At 26.2% G+C, this 22,847-nt stretch overlaps 1 protein-coding gene across 2 annotated transcripts; it reads right to left on the minus strand.

Annotated features, from left to right (window-relative positions):
- Positions 1-336: 336 nt before the first annotated feature.
- On the minus strand, positions 337-22,847 carry LOC107451083 (uncharacterized). 2 transcript variants are annotated; one of them, XM_043056235.2, is made up of 12 exons: positions 22,645-22,847; positions 16,602-16,692; positions 14,149-14,294; positions 13,915-14,026; positions 12,521-12,625; positions 11,187-11,326; positions 9,593-9,707; positions 8,498-8,611; positions 6,166-6,299; positions 4,999-5,113; positions 2,469-2,570; positions 337-571 (listed from the first exon to the last, which is right to left on the minus strand). In XM_043056235.2, exons 2-11 carry the CDS (start codon positions 16,671-16,673, stop codon positions 2,505-2,507), a joined length of 1,119 nt encoding a protein of 372 aa, XP_042912169.1. In that variant the 5' UTR covers positions 16,674-16,692; positions 22,645-22,847; the 3' UTR covers positions 337-571; positions 2,469-2,504. The 2 variants fall into 2 exon arrangements, with proteins under 2 accessions (XP_042912169.1, XP_087025572.1); XM_087169446.1 differs by lacking the exons at positions 16,602-16,692; positions 22,645-22,847 and adding an exon at positions 14,519-14,591.

Here is a 22,847-nt window from a genome sequence, read left to right on the forward strand (position 1 = left end):
AATTTAAAACTATAGATTTGTCAAAAAAATTGTAAAAATTAAATCAAATTGACTGAACAAATTATAGAGCTTATGATTACTTTTTAAATGAGATCGAGAAAACTAGATCCTTACATGATTTTATCAATGTTACATACTTAATGCAGTACTCTCCTTTATTTGAAATCATATTTCAGTGTGTGGAATGAAAAATTATTTAAAGCATATAAAAATAATAATTAAAAAAATTAATAAACATAAGTAAAAGATTTGAGAAATTCACAATATTGTTCTTCTAAACTTAAACAAGATAATTTAAGTTTAATATATATTGGTATTAACATAACGATGCAGACATTTTGTTTTAAATGATATTTATTTCACATACAAATGACAATGATATATATATTTCAGGAAATGACAATGATATTTGACTCAGAAAGAGCTTTAGTAAGTTCCAAAAGAGTGGTAAAAAACTACGCAAATAAACATGCTCCTTTATATTAAGACATTTTTTTTCTTCATATTCTGGATCTTGCAGACTTTCACCTCGTTGTATTGCAGAAGAGACTTCTGTTTCAAAACTTCTAATCTAAAAAATATTATATGTGTTATGGTATCAATCAGGTTATTTTGTATAATTGATAGTTATTATACTCGATGACTAGCAAAAGTTCTGTTCAAATTTACAAAATTGTTTGTTGTATTTAAACGAATAATTTTCTAACAGTTACTAAAGAAATGAAATAAACACCAAAGTGTAATTAAAATTAGCTGTACTCGGGAACTTAATTTCTTTGAAATAGATAATAAGTTGCCAACAGATCGCACTGTATATTGATGAGTGTTTTAAAAATATATAAATTTTTAAAAAATGCTGACTGATAGCGTTATGCACTGCACAAAAATAAAAAATGAACAAAAATGGCCGAATTTTGGCGCCGTATACCCCTTTAACATCACTGTATGTTGAAAACTTTATTAACGAATTAAGAAACTTAGGGGAAAATGTTTACTGTTGTTTGAAAATTATATAATTTTAAATTGGTTAATATTTGCTGTTATAAAATCAGTATTTTAGGCGGTAATAATGTGGATAAATATCTTGCTGTGACCATAGACACACAAAAAACAGATAAAGTGTTCATTATTTACAGTTTCTGTAGAAGAATGATGGTATGAAATGATACTTTTTTCCGTCACATGAAATGATACTTTTTTGCAAATAATATGCTATTTTAATTACAGCTGAGAGTTTCTAACAGTTACTCGTAACTCTTACTTTTATCTAAGCCTAGCTATAGCCATCGGTCTCCATGCCTATTTAGAATATAGCAAAAATGTTAATAAGGAGTTAAAGCCACAATTTGGAGAAAATGTAAATTCTTTGTGGCTTAATTTATTCCAATTCATTATTATCTGGGCTTACAAAAATTTGCAAAAAAATCAGAACAAGACATTGATTTTGATAACTTTTACTTTGTGGAAAAATGTCGCCGAATTGGCAAATTTTTTTACAAAAAATTTAATAACTTCTAAATTCTTTAAGTTCCAAATCTTAAATAATTCATTGTGGCAAGATGGTATAGATGGTTTATAATTATAGCTTTGATTCAAGTGTAAGACACTTAAACTGCAACTTTCCATTTTAAATAATTGGCGAAAGACATCAAAAACATCATAAACGCTTTGCGTGGTGCTACATATTTTTTGGTCAAAAATAAGTTCAGAAACAAAAACCGGTGAGTAGCGCGTAACAAACTGAGAAACCATATTTCAGGTTATGAATTCGAAGTGTACAATTTTAGACTATTTTCGAGAGGACTCAATATTTTTTACAACATGTTGTATGTGAACAACGTGAATAAAATACAAATAATGCCCTATAAGCAGACTGTCTATTTAACTTAAAAATTTCAGGCATTTTGGGTGAATATGGTTACGAGGCTATACTATTTCTAGTAGGGATATGTGGTAAATATTTAGGTAAAGTTTGAATATATATATATATATATAAAAGCAATTTACTTAGTTTGCGTCCTAAAATTGAAATCCTTCCTTTGCCTAGAAACTCGGAATAAGAAATGGGGTAAAAAATTACGAGTTACAAAAAGGAAAAAAATTATTTTAACAATAGGGTGAAGGAAATAAGCTTGCACGAAATTGAAGATGTGATGGTTAAGATGAAAAACTTATACGTTTCAAGATGTATAAGTTAAGAGAAAATAAATATTTAAACCCAAGAAGGAAAAAGGAACTAGAAAAAGGTCCTTAACTACGTTTTTAGAATTATTTTTTAAAGCAAAATTACTTTTGAAAATATGGATCAGTCACCAAATAGAAGCATTGAAAATTTTACGTCACCCATGCCCTCTAACGGAACTTCAAAAAGATCTTTTAAAGGATTTTGCTTTCAAATAACACTTATTCTGTCTAAAAAATTATTATATTTGCTTAGTTAGTATTGTTTATGAATTAAAATAACGTACCTTCCATTTGATTGATTCAACAAGCACAAATTTCCTTCAAATTTCATCTCTAAGCAGACATTTTCTAACAGACGGTTTTTCTTCCCACATTCTTGCTCCAACCTAAAAAGAATATATTCGCATGATAAATAAAAAACTAATTTATTTAAAATAGTTTCGATTTTTTAAGAACGGTAAGATAATATGTATCCCATATTTTGCACATGTCTAAATATGCATCTTAGAAATATTCACGTATATTGCTAAGAACAATTTTTTAACTTTTTAAATAATTTAGGTGTAAAAATTTGGTGAACAAAAAGTATGTTATCATGCATACAAAATCATCATACTATTAAAATTGAAAAAGTATAGCTACCATTGTTCTAGAATTTTATTTTATTTATATTTATATTGACAAAATTATAGCGAAAAATTAAGCTATTAGCAATTTTACAACAATAGTCTAGTGTTATATTTTTATCTACTTTTAGATTTTTAGTTCAAAGTCGTCATTACATTCGATGCACCGTTAGGGGCATAGTTGTTTCACGTAAGAACTCATACTTCATAGCGGCTTGAGTTTTTAACTATTTAATCAATAAATTTAAATCTAAAAGAAAAATGTTTTTATATTTTGACGATGATTTTTTTAAGCACATAAGATGCCATGGCAACTCAATGGATAGAGCGCTCACCTATTTATGAAGTGATCAAGGTTCAAATCCCAACGGTGGTTGCTTGATATGAATTCTGCTCCCGACTCACACACACCACAGTGTAGAGGTAAAATATCCTCAGTGATCAATAGATCATGGACTAAAGTCCCCTTTACCGTCAGCTAACTGTGACTGCTTTTCGAGGTTTTCATTCCCAGGTAAAATAAATGCGATTTTGTTCCATCAAAAAGTTCCCCACGAAGGTTAGTTTCCACCTAAATTCAGAATTGGGTCTGCAGTTCAACGCCGGTTATGAAATGAAATAAAACAGATAAGATCTATAACCATTGAACAACACAATAAAGTGTTCACCCCATGTAATATTATAGTTTGTTTGTTTGTATAGTTTGCAATATTATTGCTGTTTGTTGATATACCCAACATACAAGCTTTATTCTCGATCATAGGACATTTTCATAAAACTTTTCCTACTTTTTCTTTAATTTTATAATTTATATAAAAAATAATTATTAAATGAACACAATTTAATCGTAAGTTAAGAACTTGCGAATTTTTCCCTATAGGAGCAAATTTTGTTTTGTTTTATATCTGGTTAAGAACAGCAGACACAATTTTGAGTTTACGACTAACAGTGCTCAACTCCATAACCTTGTAACTTTGAACTCAACCCAGAGGGAAAGAGAACTCCTGTATCAATTATTGGCGAGCCTTTTTAGTGGAACTAATCCGAATTTACGTTACATTAAGAAGAAAACCACGAAAGCCTCCCAAGGTAAATCTTTCACTCAGAATATTTTAAGTCGGTACCGTGATCGGTGTATCCCGGGAGTAGAACTCGAATCAATCAGCCACCGTAGGGATTCGAGTCTGGGTCACCTCATTGGAAAGCGAATACCTCAGAGATACCGTGATTCGGAGAAACGAATTTAATTAATTTCTGTTTTATAACACTATATATAAAGTTATGTATCAATGCTGTTAATTTTGATAAACGGCCACTAATTACATTAATGATGTTAATTTTGATAAATGGCCGAAGTAATGACCACGCTGATTGTGAAAATTTCGAAATTCTTTTCAAATAACATAGAAAACACTGTTATACACAGTAGACTAATCTGATATAGATTCGTAGATAAGTATGAATCAAGGTACTTAATAATGATTCAATCCACTGCATTATTATAATTGCGACAATAATTTGAAGTTACAGACATAATAGCTCAATTTTGAGCCTATTTTTTGAGACTTTAATATCGAACAAAATTATCAAAAGTAAAAAAAAAATAATTGAAAAAGCATTGTTCTGTAGTACCTTCCTGTAATCTAATTGTTTTAAAAATGGAACAGGGCTTAGTTTAAGCACAATATAATACATATATTTTCATGGAAGGAAAGGATTTTTTTGAGATGTAATAAATTTTCTTATATTTCTTAGGGAACTTTTTAATGTAGATAAAAAAGAACTATTACATAAAAAATTTCTTAATAATTACTTGCTTGAGTGTAGAAAACTATGTAATACAAAATTGTTCACGGTTGAAAAAACTTTTGATTTAAAAATGAAGGGCTTTATCATGCTTTTGAGGCCCTTCCTAACAAATATTTATTTTTAGGATATAAATTGTATGCGAGTTTATAATTACACATCTTCGGTCATTATTAATATGATTTCTGCAATGTGTAATTTTACAAAAAATTGTAAAATTACAAAAAATATTAAAATTTTTAAAACTTACATTAATGAAATCAAATAGATGAGTTTAAAACGAACAAACTTATTTTCGAGTAAAATTTCCTGGAATTTTAATTATTAAAACAATCTATAATTAAATTCAAGTTAGAGAATAATATAAGCTTCAGTTTTGTACCTTCAAATTCATTGGTCTTGATACCGGTAATTGGTATTGATCATCATCATCATCTAAGCTCTCCAAATTTTTTAGCAGTTGTTCGTATATTGAAGTTTTTTTTTCTCCTTCTAATCTGAAAATATTATTAAAAATATCAAATTTTACTTTTGAATGTGAGTATTAGTTACATTCTGAAATTTCATTTGATAACTGTGATATTTCAGCAGATAGTTTTAACAGACATATGAATATATTCAACTTCAAATTTACTTTGTTAAATGAACTCAATTGTTTTTAACTGTTTAATGCTTGTTGTATGTTTAATTTAACTATTCATTCATTTCTCTAGCAATTAAAGGCATTAATTGAAGATTCAGGGTTGCCACTCAAATCTGGACATAAAATTCCCTGTGTTTTTCCTGTACATATTATGCACCAAATATTAAGAGGAAACAACAATTACTGTGCTCTTGTGTGAGATATAGTGGGCAAGCTATATTTATTAGTTTTAATTGCTGAAAAAACAGCTGAACATACTTAAATAATGCTATAGTAAATAAGATAGTTTAGTACAGCTGAAATATCATGGTTAAATATCCCATAAATTAAATTTTCAGTGGTCACCATTTTTTAAAAGACAAAAATAAGAAACAAAATTCCCTGTATTTTTCCAGTTTGTAAAGAAAAAAATCAAAATTCCCTGCATTTTCCCAGAAATTTTAGGTAATTTTTAAATTCCCTGTATTTTCCAGGTTTTCCCTATTCTCCCTGTGGAGTGGCAACCCTAAAATTTTACCGTGAAGCGTTATTTACGTTTAAAGAAATTATAAATTTAAAACCTTAATTGGGAAAGCAACAATAGAACATGCATAAAAACCCAATGTAGACGTCAATTGCAGAGTACTCGAATTAAAAACTGGAATTTAGGGTTCGAACCTGGAGTGCGTCAAAAATGCAATTCAGTCAATCAAACACAATTCGAGATACTTTCCTACGAATAAATTCGGCCGTAGTTAGTTTCCTTTTTTTTTGTAAACATACTTTCTGGTCTTGAAACTTAATTGCTTAATCTAGGTTTGCAAGATTTCAGATTTTTATGCTACTTTTGAAAGCGTAGGAAAATTTACAATAAACAGATTCTTCCGCGATATATCTTCATTTCAACTCTCCATATTTGATACTTACCTAGATAAAATTTCATCCAATTCTTTCTCCTTGTTACGTAGCTGCTGATGAGAATGATAATCTCGCTCCTCTCTCTTACTCATTTGTCTTCGGGAAGCATTCAGTTTAGTTTCATAAATAGTCTCCCATATCACCTTCAAATCATAAAAAAAAATTTCATTATAATTTTATTTTGAAAGAAACTGAAAGGGAACTAATTTTTATAAAATGAGTATATTTTTAATTATTCAGATATATAATTATGTATTATATTCCAATTTCATATTGTTTCTACTAATTAATGAAAAATAAAGCAGGTAAGGTAAAATAACAGGTAATGGAAATTTACTTAAGCATGCACTAAAGCAAACATTTTGATTTCCAACTAAATTAATTTTGACTTTTGTTACGCATAAAAAAATTTTCATTATAACTTTATTTTAAAAGAAACTGAAACGGAACTAATTTTTATGAAATGAGTATATTTTAAATTATTCAAATATATATAATTATTATGTATGTTACATAACAATTTCTTTTTGTTTCTACTAATTAATGAGAAATGAAGCAGGTAATGGAAATTTACTTAAGTATGCACTAAAGCAAACATTTTGATTTCCAACTAAAAAAATTTAAATTAATTTTGACTTTTGTTAGCAATAGAATTTGCTACGCATAAAAAATTTTTCATTATAACTTTATTTTGAAGGAAACTGAAACGGAACTAATTTTTATGAAATGAGTATATTTTAAATTATTCAAATATATATAATTATTATGTATGTTACATAACAATTTCTTTTTGTTTCTACTAATTAATGAGAAATAAAGCAGGTAATGGAAGCTTACTTAAGTATGCACTAAAGCAAACATTTTGATTTCCAACTAAAAAAAATTAAATTAATTTTGACTTTTGTTAGCAATAGAATTTGCTACGCATAAAAAAATTTTCATTATAACTTTATTTTGAAGAAAACTGAAACGGAACTAATTTTTATAAAATGAGTATATTTTAAATTATTCAAATATGTAATACAGTGGAGCATCGTTTATACGACGATCACTTATACGACGTTTACATTTATACGACGTTTTAGTGTGGTCCCAAATCATTCCTATTAATTTTAATGTAAAAATATATCGTTTATACGACGCACAGAATCGGTTATACGTCGGTTTTTAGATTTTGTTCACGTTTATTTAATTTTTTATTTTTCCTTGTGTATTTTAAAAAAAGGCGGCATTTGCCAACATGAATGATACAGAAAAGGGTGCCTACAAGAATGCTTGGATGACGACCGTAATTTTTACTAGATGACTGAAAAAACTAGACAATATTATGAAGAGGCAAAAACGAAAAACTTTGCTATTCATCGACCAATGTCCAGCGCACCCATCGATACTAATTATTTTGGAAAATGTAAAAGCTCTCTTTTTTCCTGCAAATTGCACAAGTGCGTTTCAGCCATTAGATTTGGCCTCGATTAGAAATCTAAAATTGCATCATAGAAAGCAGTAAGCTCAACTCGCTATTCAAAGCATTGTAGAGACTAATAGCAAGAAAATATAATTAAAGGTAACATACATTCAAATTGCTCACTGCAATTTTTCTTCTTTGGTTATTTGTTTGTTTTGCTTTGTCTAATTTAGAAATTTATGTAAATCAACACGTTAAACATTAAAATGAACTGAAAACAGAGTTAGTTTCAGTTTTAGAAGTAAAAATCGATTATACGACGTTATCGTTTACACGACGTTTTTCGGTGGTCCCTTCGGCGTCGTATAAACGATGCTCCACTGATATATAATTATTATGTATGTTACATTAAAATTTCTTTTTTTTTCTACTAATTAATGAGATATGAAGCAGGTAATGGAAATTTACTTAAGTATGCACTAAAGCAAACATTTTGATTTCCAACTAAAAAAAATTTAATTAATTTTGACTTTTGTTACGCAATAGAATTTTTATTCTTAAAAAATAATCGTGATTATTTTTATCCTCTTTGGACCCTGCTTTCAATATATAGTTCAAAAACTGGCAATATTTTCATCAGTTAAGAAATTACTTTAATATTAACTATTTGCTTTGCATGTGTTTACAAAGAATTTGTCCACGTGAAAATATAATTGGATTTACTACTGTTGGTCGGAGTTCTTAACTGCAACGAAAAGTCATAAATAAGGTAAGAAATTTCATTCAAATGAACTTGTAGAATTTTTTGTGGCATATAAATATCTCAAGGATTGAGTCTGGTGGATTATGTATTAGAATTAAAATATAAAGAAATACTGTATAAAAGTATGCAAAATTTACTAAAATATGAGTAAAAGCAAAAATATTTCAACTGACTGGTTTTTCGATCTCAAATGCTTGTTCCACAGCAGCTTTCATCTCATGCTCCCCAGCTGAATTCCATGCAGCTTCAGTCAATCTTTGATTTAATTCCTCTTTTTCTCCAACTATCTATAGAGGGATCGTCATCGATTAGATTACAGAATATTTAGAATTGATGAAAATGTTTTTTTTTTTAACAATAGATTAAAACCGAAAAAATTGCCAGCTGAACTGTAAATTAGATACCCGCTCACAGAGAGAACAAGCGAGAAGAGGCATACGAGGAGTGAATCCTTATACGTTTGGACTGGCATGCACATGTTATCACTGTGCATCATTCGGGCCAGTTTACTCTCATATAGGAAATTCTTTAAGCAGAAAAGAGCATACAAAAATAAAAATAGTGAGATAAACAGGAAATGAGTCATACGACTAATTCAGAGAAGTTCAATTAAAATACAACAGATGAGATTTCTTGGCCATTTCTATAGATCTAATAATGAGATGCCAGTAAAGAAAATAACTTTTCACGAGCCAGAAGGAAAATGAAAGAGAGGCAGGCTGCGTAAAAGAGGGCCAGATAATGTAGAAAAGTGCCTCAGCAGTTAATAGATGTAGAGCATTGTTTTTAGATCGATGAAGCTGGATAAATCTTCTTGAGATAATCGGCTGTAGCGCTGGTAGTAGATGAGATAATAAGAAGAATGAAATAAATGTATATCAGAATATTACGTTTGTGTCCAATAAGATAGCATTCAGTTGTTTTCAAAACTAATATAATAATTACTTTTGGATGATTTTAAACCCAAATACTAAGTTTTAGTAGCTTTTTAAGAGCCTGTAGATTTTTATTTTTTACGTGAGATAAAGTTTTTTTTAACCTTTCAATCTTAAATTTAATTTTCTAAATTTACCCGCTAAAATTTAACGAATTTAACTATAAAAAGCACCGACACTCAAAGTACTAGTACTTTTCACTGTAAATGCTATTTTAACAGTTAAGTTTACAATTAAACCATAAATAATTTACATCTCTTTGTTTTACCGTAACATTTACACTGTTACATCACATCTAATTATTTACATCTTAAGAGAAATAGTTTTTCATACCTTCTGATAATCATATTTAACTGCAGTCAGTTGTTTTTTAAGCTTCAAAATATCAAAGCTCAAATTTGAATTCTTAAACAGCAATTCTTTTGTTGCATCTTCTTCTTTTCTTAACCTAATAATAAAAAAGAAAATTAATTTTTACAAAAAATAAATTTTAAACTGAGGAATAAAATACATATAAATAAAACAAGTTAGTTTGATAACAAGTTTCTATTTACGTAAAGCATAATATTAAAACTATTGATCAAGAATATATATATATATATATATATATATATATATATATATATATATATATATATATATATATATATATATATATATATATATATATATATATATATATATATATATATATATATATATATATATATATATATATATATATATATATATATATATATATATATATATATATATATATATAAGTTCAAAATGAAGAATAAAACAAAGAAAAATTATAGGCATATGAAAAAAAGGGGGTGGGAAATAATAAGTAAAAAAAATAACAAACAACATTTTATTTAAAAAAAAAAGTTAAATGTTAATTAAAAAACCGGAAAAAAAGCCGGAAAAAAAAGATATAATCTTTTCTTCAGCCCACACGATTATATCCGCAAAACAGAGTGCTTTCTGATATTGTATCAATAAAGCCAAAGCAAAATATATTAATACAATAGTGTGAGGAGCACTCAAAAAAAATTTTTATAAAATAACTACATAAAAATAGATCATAAAAAGTAAATATAACATGTAAAAACAGATAATAAAATAAAAGAAAAAGAAAAAATAAAATAAAAAGAAAAACATTAAGAAGTGGGGACTATAAAGCGAGTAGCAAAATCATAACAACTTACAAGGACGGTTATTTTTCAAGAATGATTTAAAAATGTTTTCGCAGAAAGATTGCCAGATTACAAAATATGAAAACAAAAGATGAAAACAAAAGCGCAAATTCAGTGTAACAAAAGGGTTTTAAAGTGTCGTTCTTACTGCACTGCTGAAGTGATTTGTTATTCTGAGTTTTGATTTGTTAGTTACCAAGGATGGGCCCGAAATGGATGTGCGCAAGGTAATATTATACTGGATAATTTTAAAAATTGATCATAAATAGTTTTAGAATATAGAAGTTTATTTAAGAAAAAATATCAAATAGAAAATAGAAACATAAATTGCCTGCTTTGCAAATAATTTTAGCCGCGGATTTGCACGATATGGATTAGCACATAGAAAAATTATTTAAATTATCAAAGAAAAAATTTTAATAGATAATTTTTAACACAGATTTGCCCGAAATGGATTTGCACATGGAAAAATTAACAAAGAAAAAATTTTTAGCAGATAATTTTAACCACGGATTTGCCCGAAATGGATTTGCACATGGAAAATTGTATAAATTAAGAAAGAAATTTTTAGCAAACAATTTATCCACGGATTTGCCCGAAATGTTTTTCTGTTATACTATACTTATTGTTTTTCTTAACTTTCTTAGTGTTTTCTTGTATTTATTTATTATATATATATATATATATATATATATCAATCTTATGTACTAAAATAAGTGCTGTTAAGAATTTTCAAAAGTACTTACTTTGATACTGCATTTCTCAACTCGTTTTCACTCTCTTGAAGTCTTCTTCGAAAATCTTCCACTTCAGCTTGTTGTTTACTACACAAGTGTTCTAATTTTTCTCTCTGCTCTTTAATTTTTTTCGCTCTATTATCTCTGACCTAAAAATTCAATATTTGTGATAAAAATATTCATTTTAAAAAAATCAGAAATGGGTAAAAAAATTCTTTTAAAACAAATATTTAAAAAAATTATTTGCATGGTACTCAAAATAGGTTTTTATTTACTGTAACGATTCAGGAATATTTAACCAGGGATTGCATATTTAATTTACTGTCAATGTCTAAATGTTGCTAATAATTAGTGCTATAAACAAATATATACAGGGTGTTCTGCAAAGGCTGCACTTAATGTATATTTTTGAAACTTTCATCAAACTGCAGACACAAGTTGCAGGGGGTCTTAACCCATTGGGGTCTTAAAATAAAATCAACTCAACTGAAATGATAATTCTAAGGGGGTGATAATTTGAAAACCATTTTTTTTAATTTAAAGCACTATGAATTAGTAATATACCGCACTATTTCATAACTCGTTAATTCTAATTTAGTTTAAATTTATTGCAAAAGTACTTAAATCACTTTTTCTGTAATACTTTATTATTTTCTCTACTTGTATTTTACAGTACTTAAACTTCGCTTCCTTGAATAATGGCTTCTTACTTAGAAAGCAAACTTATTAGTATTAGTTATTATTATTAGTGATTACTTATTATTAGTTATGTATTATTCGAGTATTAAACACACTGTTAAAATGAATATTTGTTTGAAATTTTTTTCGCTACTATTATTATAATTATTATTATTATAATTTAAAATTATTATTATTATTATTATTACTATTATATATTATTACACAAAAAAATCAAGGTCATTTGAAAATAGATTGGATGTTACTCTAATTAGACTTTTATTTCACAATAATAACAAAAATAATTCTTCTTCTGATATTTATAATAAAGTAATTTACCAGATCATATTATTTTTTTAATCTATCTTAATTTTAGCGTAATTTATAATTACAACTTTTTCATTACTAACCAATTCGTAAATTCAAAGAAATCGAAATTAAACAAAGCAGTAAAAAACATTAAACAGACAAAATGTAAGAGACATTAAACAGTCAAGAATTAAAATCTTAACATAAATTCTTAGTTCGTGAATAAAGTTAAAATTTAGAATTAGTCTTAGATTTTTATATCTTACTGTAAGTTACTTATTAATTCAACTAATATTTAACACAGAAAAATTTAACTTCCAGCTTTTCCTCTCTCCTAAAAATTATTTTCAACTTACTTGTTTTTCGCTTTTAATCTCTAATTCCAAAACATTAATTATCCATCCCTGCTTGATTGCCAGGTCACTTAGAAATTCAGTCTTTTCTGCTTCTTTAGAAAAAATCTGGGAGAAAAAGAAGAGCTATTTTTTACATATCACATTATCATGTCTTCAAAAGGGAACAGATTGATATAAAAACTTGATATATGGAATATAGCATAAATGAAAAATAGTGTAAGAAATTTGAGCCACCTGAAATTTTTCTGTGTTACCAAAAAACTGAAAGTAGAAAATACAATACGCAGACTTTTTTAAATAAAAATAATAAAATTTTATAAATATAACTCAAGGAGATATGTTTTAAGAACAAATACATAATTTTTTAAAAAATATTTTCGTTAAATAGCTATGTAATTTTTCCTAAGTATTTTATTGAAAAGTCAAAACTTTTATATAAAAAATGCTAATTTACATACAAAAATAATGTATTAATTATTCGAAACATTAATAAATAAATGAAATTTTGCAATCAAAAGATATTTCTTTAGTAGTTAAAGCTCGGTTTGTATTTAATACGGGTATTAAAAAATTCATTTTTTTTATATTTTTCGATATTTTCTTAGTTCTTAAATTTAATATCGTAGAATTGATACCTCAAATTATGAAAAATGATCGCTAGAAAAAATATTAAGCAAATTGTTGTTTACTATTCTAACATAGCTGCCAACCTTAGGAGTCAAAAATTAGGAACACTATACACGACAAAATTATACGCACCAATTACGAGAACAAGATAAAAATTAAACTATTAACTTAGAACATTAAATATACTTAAATTCCTTATGTAAATTAGTAAAACAGAACTATAAGCACTTTCTTTAAGGGAAAATTTGCAATATCTTATAATTAGAAATACCAGAATAATAGTTTAAAAACTACTTTTACCCAATAATATATAATTATTCTTCTCCAAATTATAAAACACAGGTAGATAATAATATGAATCATAAACAAATATTTCTGATGCAAACTCTTAAGTAGTTTTTAAATACTACAATGCATTTTTCAAAACATAATAACATATCTCAGTAGAAATTTAAGATTTTATTTAGTGAAATGGTTAGCAGAAGCTATTATAACAGTGTTTTCCAATAATAAGTTACTAAAACTTTCTGCACAATGCTGTGTAGAACTAAAGTTCTACACAATGATCAGAGGAATTGGCGATTAGAACAAAGGATTGGTTTAAAATCATAAATATTCCAATTTTACGAAGATTCGGACTTTTTTAATAAAAATATCGGATTTCATTTAAAAATTAGGAACGAATCTGAAAAATTCTGAGCAATTTGCAGCTATGTTATAATAATAAAAACGATATCTATAAATAAAACTTGAAGCTGCATAGTTACCCTTTGATAAACATATTTAAATCCTTCTAACATGTCTTCGAATCTGTCTACTTTCGACGCTAAATTATCTTGATTTAACAGCAGCGCATTGTATTCACATTCTCTTTCTAATCTAAAATGAGAAAATATGTTTAAAAGATTATGAATAACCTGGGAAAAATTCTTAAAAAGTAGTAAAAAAAAACATTTTGCAAAATTGAATGTAATATATGAAAAGTTTCTACATCTCAATACCTTTGATAGAATTCTTCAATTATTGACTCTTGAGCAGAATCTAGCTCTTTCAATGGAGCCATTTGTTTTGTCATCATTCTCTGATTTCCCCGAGCATTAATAATTTGTTTTACATGTAATAGCTCTTCTCCCATCATTTCCAATTCCTGTCATAAATATTATTATTTCTTACTTCAAATTTTCAAACAAATTAAGGAAAAAGTCTAATAAATAAAAGAAACCAGAAAATGTATTGAAATGAATAATTCTCAAATACTCAGAATAAGAATATATCTGCCTCATTAACTTTTAAATTAAAAGATATAATTTTTTACTTGAGTTTGAAATTTGGAATTTTTACAATTTTTTAGGAAAAACACACATGACTTACGTATTTAATTCATATACAATGTAGTTCTGTCCGTCGAGAATAAAAGTGCAAAACTACCATTTCGGTGTAATTTTAGTTTCAAAATTCAGTGACGTAGGTATGAAATTAAACAGCAAAAATTAAAAGTTCCATCCAAAGATTTAAGAATACAAGTAGTTTACCAACTGATTTATCAGTCTTTAGCTGTTGTTTGAGGTAAAGAGTACCAGGTGGAATAAATAGGTTAAGCTTCAAAATTGAGCTTTCTTCAGCTTGTCAGAACATGAACCAAGTAAAATAATACCTGGTTTAAAATGTAACGTAAAACGAAACATTTAAGTTCAATATTTTCTGGAGCAATGTCTAATTCAAAATCTGCTGATTAAGGACAGACGTCTGTCCAGAGAGCTAATGAATGGCTAATTTATGCATCAGTCTTCAGCCGGATTGACGATTTACCAGCAGAAAATCTAATGCTAGATACGAGTCAATTGGATTCAGGTCTTTTCGTAATAAAGCAATCATATGACTGCTTGGAATTTAACAACTCAAATGCACCTTCTTCTGCACCGAAGCATTCTAAATTACATAGAGCTATAAGCAAACTCTACAAAGTGAACTGAAAAGATGCAAATAAATATAAAATTAAAGAAATTGGATCAAATATCCATTTCTTCGCAAGATAAGAGTATTGAAGTCGAACCTGACGGATATCTTTGATTTGCGAATGAGTCACATTTAGTTGAAGACGTGGCGCGATATTTGCTGCATAAGACTTGGATTCCTCAAAATTGTGCTAGCCAAGTCAGAAATAGAAGGTTTTAAATGTTTTTAAAAAACATAACTGAACCATATACCTATTAAGTCTTACATTTAATGATAGTTATATTCTTTAACAATTAATTCTTAAAGAACTTAATTAGTGAAAAACTATTAAGTTTCTAAATAACTTATCGGATATTTTAATTCCTTTTACCTTTACGTTTATTTTGGGTTATATACTGTCTATTACTTATTCATACCTACTCAAATTTTCTAGATTGTTACGATATAGGAAGCATATATTACGAATGAAGAATTTGGTTTCTTAAATCGTACCATCTAAAGGGAAATAGATTTATTTTTAGTCGCATATTATTGTAGTTATTGGTGTTGTATGATTGTTAGTTACGTAATATGGAACTGAAAACCAATAATTTATTCTATATAACTGAATTTCATCATTAAAATGTTCTTCATATTGGGTTTTTGATTCATAAAAATTAAAATAAAAAGTGTTACAATTCAATCAACTTTCTTTCTTTCTTTTTCACCTGTTGAATACTCGTTATTCGCAAGGGTGAAAAAGTATAGTAGAAAAAATCAACATATCAGTATTTATCAACATTGAGAAATCGCGCATAAAACTGAGAGGAACATTTAAAGAACAGTTCTGACACAATAAAATAGTTTAATTACTTCTAGCTCTTTCCCATAAATTTGAGTTTCACAACGGAACTTAATTTTTCTTTTAATTACCCTAAATATAATATTATTTATGTTCAGAAAATCTCAGTTCAAAAATAAAAATAAGCACTTTGTTTCTTATTGAGTAAAAAATGTGAATTAGTTAAGGTAACTTCAGCATGCCAACAATAATTGTGCGTAGAATGAAGAACTTAGAATAAAGAATCTAACATGGAAAATTATTCACGAATATGCTATAAACTCCTATTGAAATCCGTTTATTTAGAGCTGAAAAATAGTAAATATCAACGCTGCTATGTTTCAACTAATTGAAATAAGAAAAGAACAGTATGCGGTTTAATAGAACTATGTACAGTGCTAATCTTATAAGTAAAAATCCCTTTCTAACTTTTCAGAAATTATTATACTTTTTATTAAAAAACTAAAATTTAAATTTTTGAACATTTCTTTTGATTTTTGGATAAAAGTTATTAGGAAAAAAATTAAATAAATATTTTGTTCAGTAATATAAGTAAAAAATATGTGTAATACAATATTAAATTCAACAGTGGAATATATTTACAAACACGTAGGAAGCAAAAAAAATGAAAAATAAAATAAAGACAGTGTTCTTAATAAAAATTCAAAACAAACTTACTTCGTCCATTAAATCAATGAATGTATATTCAGCCTCAGTTCTCAGTAATTGCTTCACATTCTGCTCGGCCATAGCTTTAAGAAAGTAAAATCTGAAAATAATGTTTGGTATGTTTCGATAAGAGACAAAGGAGACTAATGCAAAGAGAAAAAAGACAAATTTAATATGTCTCATGGACGATAAATTTTAAGAAAGCAGAACATTAATGAAAAAATAAGGCGTCTAAAGAGTTGCAAATGTTTATATACTCCTCATAGCATTTATGATAAAAGTGCACAATTGTTTATGAAAAGAAAACTTCAGAAAAAGTAAAGCTTCAGTAAATGTAAAGTTTACATCTAGTAGCATGCAACCTCTCGCACTCTTTTTCTATATTCAATTGACATCGACTGAAGCACTATTTTAAAAAATAAAGATATCGTAAAGGAAAAATAAATTTTAAACCACAATGATTAAATAATCAGTATTTAAAGTAAAAAAGCTGAACAAATCTTGAAACAAAAACACTTAAATTTGCTATAACTTTTGAACAGTTATAAATTTTGAATAGAAAGAGAAAAAAGAAACAAAATAAATATTAAAAAAAACTCTTGTTAAAATTATAATGCAAAATGGTCTGATCATCTTTAAATTTCTGTGTAGTTGCATTTCATCTACAAACATAATTTTTATTTTTACTGCAAGTTTAAAATTTAGTAATTTTTGAACTAGCAATCAAATTGTAATTATAATATCATGCTTGGTGTATTTCAATAAGAGTATTTAAAAAAGATAAATGCAAATTTAATATGTCTCATGTACGATAAATTTTAAGAAAGCCAAACATGAACGAAAAAATAAGTTGCCTAAATCGTTGCAAATAATGATAAAATGTTCATTCGCCACTTATAGCATTTATGATAAAAATGTGCAACTGTTTAAGAAAAGGAAACTTCAGGAAAAGGTCATGGACCAAATGTTCTTTTTTTCTAGTTAATACTTTCACTGTTCTATGGTTAAGAAAAATATCAATTGGTCTTAATATATCAAAGACATATTACAATTTTTTTTTACTTTTTTAAAAAAAGAAGCTGGAAGCTATGCTCGCCAGTCCCTATAACTGGTTCTCTCTGGTTCATTTTTGTTTACTTAATCTTAAAAAAAAAAAATTAAAAAATCACGCAATATTTCGGCTGCAAAATATACAATTATTCTAGTTTTAGGAAAAAATATTTTTTGAAAAGTTAATCGGAAAGTATTGGACAGTTCCCTGAACTTAAAAAATAATCATCAAAAAAAAATAATAATTGTTTTGAATGTGTTACTCGATAATTCGAAGTAATAATTCTCGTTTAACGAAACTCATTGCAATTCAGAGAACGCTTGTCATTACTCATTATTATTTTTTTAAATTTAACTAAAATCGTAAAGTTTTATATTTATTATTAAGTTATTTTACAACACGCAATTTTGCACTCTTTTCTTCCATATTTAACCAGAAACCGATCAAGACAAATCCAGACCTAAAGACAAATCCCACCAAATTCCCCGGGCCCCTTACAAAATATTTTGAAATTAAAGTACTGAAGTTTACTTAATATTTTGAGTAATTAGTCCCAACAATAAAGAAGAATATAATGAACTGCATGATTCAAGATAAACATTCTAAGAAATTTTGAAAGCAGACAATTGAGGATTATTTTTCTGAGATAAAGTTTACGCATCTATAAATTAAAGCAAAATATAAAACAACAAAACAATGTTATGTCAAAATAAAACTAGTTTGGTGACCGCAAAACAATTGAAATCAGTGATTTTTGCTAAAAGTCACTGATTAGCTAAATTATTTTTTTATTAGCTGTAATTATTTTTTATTTAGTACTTAAACCAACGCAAAGCTATCTCACCTTCCATTAGACTTTTTACTAATTTTTGAGGCACCTCAGAAATTGTGGGCCCTAGACCCATGCCTATTGGGCCTAGGCGATAATTAGACCCTGTATTAAATAAATATCCACTCGAAAGAGATTTTAAAAAATAAAGTTGTCGTGGAGGATAAATAAATTTTATAGAACAATGGATAAATAATCCATAATTAAAGCAAAAAAGCTGAACAAATCTAGAAAAAAAAACACTTAATTTTGCAGTAAGATTCAATTAGTAAGAAATTTTTAAAACAAAAAAAAAACTCTTGTCATTTAGATTTTGAGCAGCGAAGCAGTATATGAAGTAATTAAAAGAAAAAAATTCGCAAAAAGCATTTAACTTGCAATATAAAATTCTTATCGCAAATAATCGTGAAATTCTGAAGGCATAAATTTTACTAATCAGTCACAAAGGATATCAACAAAAACTTCTGGTACATTAAATGATAAAAAACGAGAGAATAGAGAAGTTTTTGTTAAAACTGATGAGAAAAATATTTCCACGTTTTGAAAATAAATTTAAGCTATGGTGTCAGTTTGAACAATAAGTGCCAAAGAATATTTAAATCGAAATGTAATGTTCAAATATTTTAAATTATAAAATATTTTCCTATTTTACATAATGAACTGGAGTAATGTGAGTTAGATATATCCAAGTAAATATTAGAAAAGTATGATGTTTTTTATAATTGAGACACATAAAGCGTAAAATATGGTTTTGAAAAGTAAAAAGCATAATTTTGGTCAGATGATTAGTATATAATTTAAACTTATAAAGGTAATTTATCATGGAAAAGAAAACTAATATGCACATATACTTTATAAAGTTGATTAAAAAAATTCCTCTTCAATAAACATTTCATATTATTTCATAATATACGTTATTAAAAATATAATTTACTTTAATTTATGTTAATTGACTATATGAAGTCAATTAATTTTATTTATAATAAATTCTAGACTTCATTAATGAATGATGCTTACTTAAATCCTTTATTAATTTACATGAATATATACAACAAGTATAATTTTCTATTCCTTTGTATAGAAATTTAATAAAATTAATCATTACCTACTAATTTTATCAATTTATTTAAATCTATTTATGAATCTTGAAGTTCGATACATATACGATAAATAATCAATTTATTAATCATATCAAGTAATATAAAGCAGTTTAAATTTTTTGAATAAAAAAATGTATTTTAATTCGCTTTAAGTAATTTTAAAAAACAATTAAAGACGAAATTAATAAATATATATTTTGTATACTCATATTAATATTTATTACTGATTCCAAAATTACGTAGTTTTTTAATAAACATTTAATAGTATTAAGCAGTATGCGCTATTAAAACATAATATTCTTATTTATTTATCTTAATTGAATAGATGATACCAATTACTTTTATTCATAACCTAGACTTTTTAAACATAAGATGCTTTCTTAAATCATTTATTAATTAATATGAATAAACACAACAGAAATAAACATCCCTTAAAGTTCTATGAGGACGTCACTTCCGTCCCTTAGACTACTATTGTCAACAACTGAATTACACATATTAAAAATTAGCTAAAGGACGAGAATGCACAATCACACTTTCGAAAAATCAGATTACTCCACTGAATCAATATCGTGATTCAAATTCATCTAATTTCAAATCAAACATCCCGATTCACGTGACTTTTTCCAAATAGTTCATAAAACAAATTCTATGAATAAAAATTAAGAAATGAGCAAGTTTTGTGTCCTATTTATGATTCAAAACATATTTGTAACATTAAGCATCTATTTTTACAAAAATAAATTAAATAAAATTTTCAAAAATATTTAGATTAGTTCTTTAAAGTTATTTTGATTTATTTAATTTTTACTATCGATTAAGCTCTATTAATAGTTATAGATGTAAGTATTTTTATTATCTAAAAAATAAGACTTATTTTGATGATTTTTATACTAATATTTAAGCATTAAAATTTCATGAAATAAGATTTAAATAAATAGTTCTATCAATTTCTTCTCTTTTAAAAAAATTATGAGAAAAATTTATAATTTCCTAAACTCAGGATTTCTACCTAAAAATATTTTCTTTTAGTAAAACTAAGGTATTCTAAAAGCCACAACCACCCCTGAATATACTTATTTTTAAATGTATTAATCTATTCTTCAATTATGCTTAGTAAAATATATCCTGTCTCTAAGGCATTGCCAAAGTGCGGTACGCGTACCCCCAGGCTATTTTTTGCAGAGTTATCAGTTAATAATTAGTGGTGTCAATAACCAGCCAGTTGTGATTTTTAAATTTTATGCAATTTTTTATAGTAAACGATACATTCATTTTTTCATAAGTGATACACTGTTACGAAAAATTTAGAAAGGTTATACGAAAGTCATAAGTTTGGGAAACACTGCTATAAGGGAAAAAGCTTTGAAATTGGTAGACGAACAATTAAATAAAAGTTCGTATCGTAATTTTATGAATGACTACTTACATATATACTGACAATCTCTAATATAGATATATATATATACTGAATGTCAAGAATATCTAATGAAACATGTATTGAATTTAATCTACAGCTTAGTAAAACTCACAAATATTTTTAGAAATCTTTTATACAAAAAAAAAAAATGCAATGAAAATTAGATTGTTCAAAAGATATAAAATATAATTAAATTTTATTTTTAATTATGTACCAAATATATAATTAAATTGTTACACTTAATAAAAAACTGAAAATTTTTTCTACAAACCATCTATAACTAGCATAAGTTAAAATAAATTGAGGTATACTTGATTATTTAATAGATAATAAATGTAATTAAATTACGCTGACAAATTATATGTTAAATATTTAATTAAATTACACTTAAAGAAAAATTATAAAATGTTTTTTTTTTATTTGAAATCTCACACAACTAGCACACAAATAAAAACATCAGGGAAGATTAAATTATTCAATAGATTTCAAATATAATTAAATTGAATTAATTTATTATATACTAAATATCAAGAATAAATTATTACACTGAATGAAATATGTTTCTGGAAATATCTAATAACAAGCTTACAAAAAAAAAATATAAAGAAAAAATAACTCAATAGATATCGATTATAGTTAAAAATTATAAAAATTAATCATTTACTAAATGCGAAGAAAATTTAATAAACTTACTGACAAACTTTCTTAGGAATCTATTATAATTAGCGCGCAGGTTAAAATATCTGTGAAATATTTTTTTTTGATAAATATCAATTTCCATTAATTTAATATAAATAAATTTGAGCTTCCAAAACAAATTTGTTTTGTCAGCTTATAATATTTAGCTGAATTTTAGTCTATAATATTAATTGTTAGTTCATAGTTAGCATTTTACTACTATATATACTTATAGTTCAGGATCCCTCTTTCTTTGCATTGAAAATTATGAAAACAATGCGTAGAGTACCAAACAGGTATAATATGTATGGGTAATAGGATATTTTAATAGAATATTATGCGTAAAGTAGTAAAAAATTGCTTACAAAATATTTCCCTCTTGATCTGATAAAAAAATCATAAATTATTTAATTTTTTTTTAACATTCTATAGAGGTAGTTGAAATTGCAAAATATTTTACATAAACAAAATTGATTAAATAATTTGAATATTTCTAAAATATTTATTAATAATATAAGATTCAAATTTAAGTTATAAAAATCTAGTACGAAATTACTCTATTTAAGCAATGAATAAAATTTAATCTGAAATACTAAAAGAAAGATTGCGAAAAGAAATATAAAATGCTAAATTCTTTTTTACTAAAAAATATTAAAGTATTTCTTTGCAAAAAATAAATAAAAATGTACTAATTATAAGTCTGTGAAATCATTAATCGCTTCTACTTCCCTTGAAAAACTAAATGTTTTGCTGCTTATTCCACTTTAAAAATTACATAAATATATTAAAAAATCCCCTGCCTAACCCCCTTGAGATCATGCATTACATATTATAACTCAGCTAAAAACTGTAGAATATCAGTGCGCATGATCAGTGACAGAGTACATTAAATTTCAAAATCACATTAAAATAAAAATTTAAACAATATAAGCTCTAAGGAATTACAAAAGAATAAATAAACATTTTTAACTTACGTTTCACAAGTCTTTTTTTTTTCAACAAACGTACGAATTCGAAATTTAATTTAAATATTTCTTAGACTAAATTTCTTCTCTACAGAGAACTCAGTTGCTTATCTATTCCTATACTCATATACTAATGACTTTGTAGTGGACGATATTCTTTCACAGGTGGCTTACATCAAGTGGTTCTGACCATCAACTGCACAAGTCTGAAT

This window comes from Parasteatoda tepidariorum, chromosome 8, assembly GCF_982258835.1.
Source record: "Parasteatoda tepidariorum strain Cologne lab strain chromosome 8, Ptep-v5.0, whole genome shotgun sequence".
In the NCBI taxonomy this organism is placed as follows: Eukaryota; Metazoa; Arthropoda; class Arachnida; order Araneae; family Theridiidae; genus Parasteatoda; species Parasteatoda tepidariorum.